Genomic DNA, 9,200 nt, shown 5'->3' with positions numbered 1-9,200 from the left:
CAATTAATTACCTTTCTAGTTTTATTTTTAGCAGTAGTAGGGTTTCTTAAAATAAAAATTCCCGTAATTGAACTTTTTACTTTTCATACTAGTTTTTTTTCTTTTAGTTTGAGTTCTCTGCAACTCACACCACAAATCTTCAAAATTAAGGTAATTTTATTGAAACCAATTATTTTTATAATAAAAGATGTTTGATCAGTGCATGTTTTGGTAATCAATTTGGTGTTCATTTTTTTCTCTAGTGTACGTAATAGAAGAGAATGATTACTAAAATATTTTATTGGTAATGGTTAGTTTGTTACATTTTAAGTTTATTATTTAAAAAAAAATATGATTATTGAAGTATTTTATTTGGTGTAACCAATTATATCATAGTTGTAATCATTGAAAAAAAATAGAAAACATATCCTTCTTTATTATTTATAAAAATATCATCAAAATCAATTGAACCCGGTTGACCCCGGTCGAACCGTATTGACTCATGATCCATAAGCTTTCCCGGTTCAGTTACCGGTCCGGTTTTAAAAATATTGGTGTTTGGGTAATATATCCAGTCGAGAGTTTTTATTCGCTTTTGTACTTTTTTGTTTTTCTGATTTTTGCTTTAAAAATATTTTGAGTTGGAGTTTGCTTCTTTGACTGATCAATTGAATCTCTCGTTCCCCAAGCCAAAGAAAGAACACAAGATGTTGCTTTTGATCATTGCCAAGAATCTCACTTCGGAATTCCCTTTACCTTTACCCTTTTTTTTTTCGTTCTTAGCTTAAACAGTACTACATCACCTTATTAATTCTGATATCTTTAAAAATCTAAAATATAAATTCTACTATCTTAAACATATGAAATCTCTTATATGTAATATATATATATATATATATATATTTATGTTTAAGAAGCTTCGATATTAGGTTTACTGTTAATGTATACATGGTACTAGTTCATTTTATTGTTCTCTACCCGATCTAGTATAAAACTTTTAACTTATATAATTTTGGTTGTAGTTCAATATTTTTGTTGTGGTGATCGAGTATTACAAATTTCTTTCCTTCAAGTGTACTGTACATACTCCATTTGTGTAAAGCTCGTACGATAGTTAGTTATTTACTAATTGGGCACCTATATATTTGAGTCGGAAGATGTTTAAAAGAGGTATATTAGTGAAAGTAGGTTTTGGTAATGGCAGAGCTAAGAGACAAGATCCTTAGAAGACCGTGACATTGTCACTCACGTGGGCCTCTTTTGACCAACCCCTTCCGACATTAAAACTGCAGATACACAACACTTATCATTATTATTTACTTGCTTTAAATAATATTTTTTTTTTAAAGTCTTTTAACTTCATCAAAACATGTTGTTCAAAAAAAAAAGAACTTCATCAAAACATATGATAAGTGCAAAATCTACTGTATTTTTCTTAAGAATGTTAAGCTACCTTTAATATTGTGCTTTTATTCACTTTGATTTGAAACAACCATGAAAAGAGAACTCATTCATGTACGATTTACTTGCATAACTTGTTTCCAAGATATTTAATCTAATTGAAATATTTAGATATTGATTAAGAAATGAATATATAATTTAATTTGTAGGGCGAGGATTAGTCTTCTAATTGCTTACTGCAACACAAAATTGGCGTAGAAAATATATAGAATCCAGAATAATTTGTCTTCCAAACAAAGAAACTCATAAAAATATATATATATATATATTCAATGATTTATAAAGCCCTGGAGAATATTCATTGTAGAATTGTTGCTTTCTTTAGATAAAGCAACAAATAATGTGATCTGCACTATACATTAATAGATTCGATCACATATATAGTTATCACAGACCAAGTTCCCTTTTGTCGTTACTTTAAGTTTCCAACTGTCTATATATATGTACTCATGTTTTGATTTGTAACTTGTAACTTCAATCACAAAGCCACCACAACAACACACATATCTCTCTCTCCTTTTTATTTTCTATCTAGTCTTCAGTTTCATGATGGGATACCAAACAAACCCTAGTTTCTCAATGTTTTTCTCCTCTGAAAATGACGACCAAAACCAATACAATTACGATCCTTACAATGATCTCTCTTCATCAACTTCTGTTGATTGCACTCTCTCACTTGGAACACCCTCTACTCGTCTTGACGACCACCGTAGATTCTCTTCTGCTGGTTCTAACAACATCTCCGGAGACTTCTACTTTCACGGAGGGAACGCCAAGACTGCATCGTACAAGAAGGGTGGTGGTGATCATAGCCTACCTCGCCGTTGTGCTAGCTGCGACACCACTTCAACTCCTCTATGGAGAAACGGACCAAAAGGACCTAAGGTAATTAATTAATAGGTCCATCGATATAAATGCATAATGAACAAAAAGTGTATGAATTGTTGAAAAAGTATCTAGATGATAATGAAAGTAAAAAAAAGTGTCATTTTGGCAATTCAAAACGTTATATCATGCGGAACTATTCTAGGAAAAAAAGTACAAATATTTTCTAATCATATTTTGTCACATCATATACTTTCTTGGTTGTTTTATATTTTTTTCCCCCTTAAATACTTTACCCTAAACTAAAACGAAATAAGTTATACAATCTTCATATAATCCCATATTTTTATCTAGCATTACTATAATATATACATTTCATAGATATGTTAGATGTAAGTGTAACAACATATACAATGTTAATTTGGTGCAGTCGTTATGTAATGCTTGTGGAATCCGATTCAAGAAGGAGGAGAGGCGTGCAACGGCCAGAAACTTAACGATCGCCGGTGGAGGTTCATCGGCGGCAGAAATTCCGGTAGAGAATCCGTACAACGGAGGTGGAAGCTATTATAGTCATCATCATCACTATGCATCGTCGTCGCCGTCGTGGGCTCATCAGAATACACAGAGAGTTCCTTATCTCTTACCGGCGCCAGAAATGGAATATCCCTACGTGGAAGACGCCTCGGCTGCTTCGTTTATGTCTTGGAATTGACGTAAGTATCACTTAAGCGATCGAGTCCGGACGACTTCTCCACCATTTTGACGAGATGAAGAAGAAACAAACGTTACTTATCATAGATTGTATCACACAAAGTAAAATCTGTCTTGGTCAAATTCATTATTATTTTAGTTTTTTTTTTCATTTTTCTTTTCTCGACTCTAGCTACTTGTGTTTTTTTTTTATGACTTTTTTGAAAGCTATATGGTGTTTATGATAAAAACGTACTGTATAACCCTTTTCATGATGTTTCCACTTTCCACTTACTTTGACACCATATATGATAGATATATTACACCATAGATATATTACAACTATATGGTCTTTTAAGTCTTTATCATTTTTCGATGCATTCTTAAGTGATCTAGCTTTGCTTCTTTTGTAGCAAATATATACCATCCTAGGATTTTGTTGCATATGAATGTGAATTTTAATTAGCCAAAAACAAAAGGGAAGTACGATTGTTACTTAATACTTGGCGGATTAAAAAGCTTTTCTTGCTTACTTAAAAAATTAAGGGGGTGTTATTCAACCTTGGATTTTAATGGAGTTGGGTGTATTTCAAAATTCAGCGTTATTCAATTAGGTATTTTAAAAAGTACAATAAAATCTGATGTTATTGGATTTAACATTTGTTAGATGATTTTAAAGCACTTGTAAAATCGCTGTTATTCTATTTCCAATGAATTTTGTTTCACTTTAGATTTTAACGTATTTTACATCCAAAACATAAACAAACACAATCCTAACAATTTTTGAGTATTTCATCTCTCTTCTCATAAGTATCTCTCCCAATAAAATCAATTTGACATCGTCATCGTCATCGTAGCCATCGTCATTATCCTCATCATCATCGTCCTCATCATCGTCATCATCATCGTCCTCGTCCTCGTCGTCGTCGTTGTCGTCGTCCTCTTCTCCAGCCACGATAATTGTCCCGTCATTGAAGCTTTAGTAAGCAATCAATTTGCTGCCTTCGACATGGGAGTATATGGTAACGAGATGGATGATGAATCCTCTCAAAGGACCCAGGGAGGAAGGACAATCAAGCCTACTCAAAGAGCCCAGGAATTGCAATGGACTACGGTAGGTGGGCGTAACATAATTTAACAGTTGCATTACTAAGTAAGGTAACGTAACGTAATTATACAGTTGCATTAGTTTAATTATTTGGTTTTAATTCACAACATAATTTATGGATAAGTTATATATATTTTTTTTTTACTTTCAAAAATAAAATAAAAAGTCCACTAGTAAATGACTTTCAAAACCATGAATAAAGCTTTTCAAATCCACTAATGACATCCAAATCCACATTCAAAGCATTTACAAAACCATTGGACTCTGAAATTCACTAATATTTTAAATCCATTAAAAACCTTTGTTGAATAACACCCCTTAAAAAGCATTTGAGATCACTCAAAAACGGAGGCAAAGAAATGTTGTAAGTGGAAAATTAGTCTGGTGAAGCCCAAATCCATTCATTAGACAGCTAATGAAAAAGCCCAACACTCGTCCAAGAAGTTAAGTCAAGTTTTCAGTCACCGTTTCACGTTCCGTTCTTTTTTTTTATATATAGACCCGATCGGCTGATCCGGTTAGTCTTGGGGAAATGCACCAAAGTGCTACCATGTGGACTCGTCGCCAACACCTAAATGTTGGGCTACTACTCTGCCTAACCCAAGTTTGGAATGCTTTCCGACTAATGCCCGGGGGTAATCAGGCCACCTGCATTTATGACTACCAGGTAAACCAAGTGGGACAAGGCCCACCTGACAGACTTCCCAACAAAGTGTTGATAACAGCAACAGAGGAGGATCGAACTTGGGTATGGGAGTTTCACCCATTCCCCACGCTGGTTCTTGGGCCAAGGCTCACGTTCCATTCTTGGTTTGCGACTTTGAGGATTTTAGAAAGATATGCAGGGTTTTGGCCTTTTGGGAGGACAGATATGTTGGAATACCCATTATCTGCATTCTACGGTCGTATAAATAAGCTGGTGGATGATCCCACTGTAAGTGTATTTGGGCAATTTCAAGTCAAAGATGAAGTTTAGGAAGCTGTACAAAATATTTTTTCATAAGCTTCTGTCTCGACACATGCATCTGATGTATGCACAAGGTTCTGTCCTACAAAAGAGCAACAGTGGCATGTTGATTTTGTCAATATGTCTCGGTTTTGAAGATATACTTGAAGCACGTTTTTGGATATTACTTGGAGGCAAAGCAAAAAGAAAAATGAAGTTTGAAGATATTTACAAGATTTTATGGGATAAAGAAATACTCGTTTAACAAGAATAAAGTTAAATGAAATATTTTCTCTTAACTTTAGGAAAGTTGTTAGTCTTGTAAAGAAATGTGAGAGGAATGAAATCCCTTAAATATAGAGGGTCTAGGACTTAGAAAGTTATCCCTCTAAAATGTGAAAAAAAAAGAAAAAGAGAAAACCCCTTGTTGCCTTTTGGCATTTTTGGGGAAAAAATGATGAGGGTTTTGTTTTCTAAGTGAGAATCCTAGGTACAGATCATTGTTGTTGATCTTAGGGATCTCTGATTGGGTTGGACATAGATCGGTACAAGCTAAAAGAAGATCTTAGGGTTGTGTACAATTGATATTTAACACTAATTGTAATTGTGTTCAATAAGTATTTTCAACAAAGTTCGAGGACGTAGGCATTTGCTGAACCTCGTTAAAAAATTTGTGTCTCTTGTCTCTTGTCTCTTCTACGTTAACACCTTCATCGGATTCAATCATCTGATGGAGCAAACGCAACAAGATTTTTGTCATTCGAAATCAGGAAAAGCTAATTAGCAGAAAGATTCCTATTTTGAAGCACGTTCAAGAAGTTTATCACCAGGCTTAAATATTATATATGTTTTTTTCTCGAGGCTTAAACCTTATTTTGTTGTTGTTTTTTGCTGGTTTGATAGGGCTTTAGGAAAATTAAGGAGGAACGAGTGCAAAGAATCATAAACTACAATGTTCTAAACTAAAGCAAACATTCATCTTCTCATTTTTTTTGGATATCTTCTCCTCTTCATATTTTATGATTTTTAGTTTAAGAGTCAAAAACATAAGTACTAAACATATATAGAGCTCTCATAAAATATTCAACAAGAAGAAAAACTGGTTTTTTCATGACTCATCAGTTCACAATACTGTAATATCCAAACCAGTGGCGAAAATGATATTGATTGCAATGCATGCACAAATGCACTAAGAGACTACTACACATTATCATGTACTCATAACGATATTAAACGAACCTTACAACATGTGTATGTACGTAAGTATACACATTCGCCTAAATATATTATATTGGGGGTGGGGGGGATTTATTGATTTAAATTGCATACTAGGAAAAGATGGACCATTGATCGATGGGAGAATATCTCAACCAACCCTGAATAGAAAAAGAGAAAGAAAAAAAATCAACAAATTATTCTTTATATTTCAGCTCTTAAAGTTTAGAATTTAAATCATACATACAAAATTTTAAAAAGTTGAATATGATAAGTACATGAGATACAAAGAAGTAAGAAATTTTTTCTAAACAAAGTTATGGTCAATTAATATAAAATTATATGAAAATATCATTCGACAAAGTTATTTATTCAATTTGTAATTTCACATCAATACATTGTTTCAGTGATCTATTCCTACTACCTAGAGTTAGTGTTTTTTTAAAGGATATAAGTCATCTCAACAACAAAAAAAAGCTTTAAAAATGTGATTATATTTGTTAAACTATGTTCACCGTAAATTCTTTCTAAAGACAGTATTTTAAATCTCAAAGCTTGCTCATTTGAACTAAAACAGAAGATATATTAGTAGACAACTACAAAAATCAGTGGAGATCATATCATTCAAAACGTACGTAGTGCAGTCGACAGTAGGGGATGCATCAACGGGCAAGCTCGCACCACAATTGCTAGCAAGGGCTTGAGCCAATTCAGTCTTCACGGTAACACTATTGGCCACTGATTTGATGCATTGGCAAGCCGCTTTCTTATCGGCTGATGTGGTGGTCGCAGCCGCTAAACTCTTAACACCTTTGCAACAAGTATCCGGAGGCTTTCCACTTCCGCTGGTCAAGTAGCTCACACATGGCTGCAAATCCTGTATCACAACACTGCAAGATATTGCGGATTCAGAATAACGAGGTATAAAGAATATTCCGAGAACGGAAATGATCGCTAGACTTTTCAATATGTTCATCATCGTAGATATTGAGAATAATTAAATAAAAATCTTGGGTTTTTGCTATATATGTAGAGTGAAGAAGTACGATATGAAGGGTTTATATATATGGCGAATTAGGAAATTATATTATTAAAATTTAGAGAAAATATTAGATGTTGGTTTGGGCTGTGATGGAGTGAAAGTAACTTCTAATGAAAATGTAAAAATTCAACATTTTGGTATGACGTTAATAAATATATACATTATTTAGTCTAGGTAGTTAGGTTATATAGATATCTTGTCAGTTTGGGTTTGTGGATATTAAACTTATAATCGTTTAGGTACAAATTGTGACTGCATCCACAACATCCAAAGATGACGTGTTAACTTATGTGTTGGAGGTTAATTAGTCCAAAAAGGGTCCAATAATCACAGAGGAGTAATTTTATGGAGTATAGTAAATGTGCGTAATCGTCTAATTGCGTATATTTCAGAAAACCAATAACCATTATATTAATCGTAAGAGGTATGGACGTGGTCTTTCTTTCGATTAGTATGAAAAGGACCTATATAGTCCATATAACATGAAGAACAAAGACGAATATCGTAGATGATGTAAGTATTGTCGAAGTAAGTATTGTCTTACAAAAGAGCAGTAATGTAATAGTTGTTAACATCTTTTTATGTTACATGGAAAAAAAAACTAGATAAAGAGGAAGAGAGGAAGACAATATGCACTATATAGTTAAATTCTACTTACTATTTGTAAAAATGACAGATGATAAAACCAGTAAATAAGNTTTTTTTTTTTTTTTTTTTTTATTTTATAAGATAGCTCATTTATAACAAATGTATTTTTATAACACAATTTTTTAACGAGTTTATTTTATATCAGGTTTGTAAAATTTTAATTTACGTAATATTAGTTGCGTAAAACACATCTACCACCACGGCACTACATTTGTTTTGCAAAATTTAACCAAAAATTTGACTATCTAGTAAAACAACTCCAAAAACAGAACAAGAAAAGTTTTTTGCAACATACCGATCACAATTAGAAAGTACATATTTCCAACTTGACTAGATTCAGAGATTACATGCAAGGCAGCTAATTAAGAACTCTATATATATTATTTCCAATTTTCCTTGTTCGATATGAGGCACACTTGTTCATGATAAATAGTTTATTAGTTTTGGTTGCAACATTAGGGAAAGGTGAAATGTTCAAAATAAAATGAAAAGATGTATATAGGTGTAAAAGAGTGACAGTATTATTAAAACGAATATAAAACTTAATTTACTTGGAAGACCGAAGAAAAACATTTTTTTTTATGTTATCAAAATGTTCTGAGTATCGTGAAATATATTATACTATGCTATATATTCGCAAGTTATGATTATGAATCAAAACGTCAAACAAGATATATATATAAAATGTGTAAAATAAGAAATGATTGATTGAATATGATCAATAGGAACCCAACACCAGATACATTATAATTAATCACAACTCATAAATCTTTAAAATCATTACCTTTCATATGCTTATTCCATCTTCAGACATTGTATGTCACCTTCTAAACATATATCCAAACAAGACAATGGTGAACTTTGTGGAGTCACAAAAACCTTTGTTGTACAGACTCATAAAATTGGCTGGCGTTATTCCCTACACAGTAGAAACTGAACCGGGGACGAAGATGAATTTCTGGATCCCCAAAGAAACCCTAAAAAGACCCAAAAAATCTGACAAAAACACTATCGTGGAACCCCAAAAACCTACGAAACCAGTCCTCTTGCTCATCCATGGCTTTGCAGCTGAAGGGATTGTGACGTGGCAGTTCCAGGTTAGATCATTAGCGAAGAAGTACTCAGTCTATATACCGGACCTCCTCTTCTTTGGTGGGTCTTACTCCGACAACCCGGACAGGTCACCAGCGTTTCAAGCTCACTGTTTAGTCAAGTCTCTTCGTATCCTCGGCGTGGATAAGTTTTTTCTTGTAGGGTTTAGTTACGGTGGCATGGTGGCTTTC

The 9,200-nt window shown here is 33.2% G+C and overlaps 3 protein-coding genes across 5 annotated transcripts in view; 2 read left to right on the top strand and 1 right to left on the bottom strand.

Moving 5' to 3' along the window:
- On the top strand, window positions 1,877–3,228 carry LOC104767195 (GATA transcription factor 20-like). The gene is made up of 2 exons (XM_010491242.2): window positions 1,877–2,325; window positions 2,696–3,228. Exons 1-2 carry the CDS (start codon window positions 1,987–1,989, stop codon window positions 2,978–2,980), a joined length of 624 nt encoding a protein of 207 aa, XP_010489544.1. The 5' UTR covers window positions 1,877–1,986; the 3' UTR covers window positions 2,981–3,228.
- LOC104767194 (non-specific lipid-transfer protein 8) lies at window positions 5,424–7,271 on the bottom strand. 2 transcript variants are annotated; one of them, XR_764208.1, is made up of 3 exons: window positions 6,863–7,271; window positions 6,252–6,388; window positions 5,424–5,739 (listed from the first exon to the last, which is right to left on the bottom strand). XR_764208.1 is itself a non-coding variant. In XM_010491241.1 (2 exons), the coding sequence occupies exons 1-2, from the start codon at window positions 7,204–7,206 to the stop codon at window positions 6,379–6,381; spliced, it is 354 nt and encodes a 117-aa protein (XP_010489543.1). In that variant the 5' UTR covers window positions 7,207–7,271; the 3' UTR covers window positions 6,060–6,378. The 2 variants fall into 2 exon arrangements, 1 of the variants encoding a protein (XP_010489543.1); XM_010491241.1 differs by lacking the exon at window positions 5,424–5,739 and having other exon boundaries at window positions 6,060–6,388.
- Window positions 8,693–9,200, top strand: part of LOC104767193 (epoxide hydrolase 4-like) — a 3,400-nt gene continuing 2,892 nt past the window's right edge. The window contains exon 1 of one of the 2 annotated variants that reach the window (XM_019241306.1): window positions 8,693–9,097. In XM_019241306.1, coding sequence (XP_019096851.1) covers window positions 8,709–9,097 — 389 coding nt within the window. In that variant the 5' untranslated portion in view covers window positions 8,693–8,708. Of the gene's footprint in view, window positions 9,192–9,200 lie in introns of both variants that reach the window. The other variant, XM_019241305.1, reaches the window with a different exon arrangement.

This window comes from Camelina sativa, chromosome 19 (genome assembly GCF_000633955.1).
Source record: "Camelina sativa cultivar DH55 chromosome 19, Cs, whole genome shotgun sequence".
NCBI lineage: Eukaryota > Viridiplantae > Streptophyta > Magnoliopsida > Brassicales > Brassicaceae > Camelina > Camelina sativa.
Note: the sequence above shows the minus strand (reverse complement) of the source record. Positions and strands in the feature narration are given on the sequence as shown.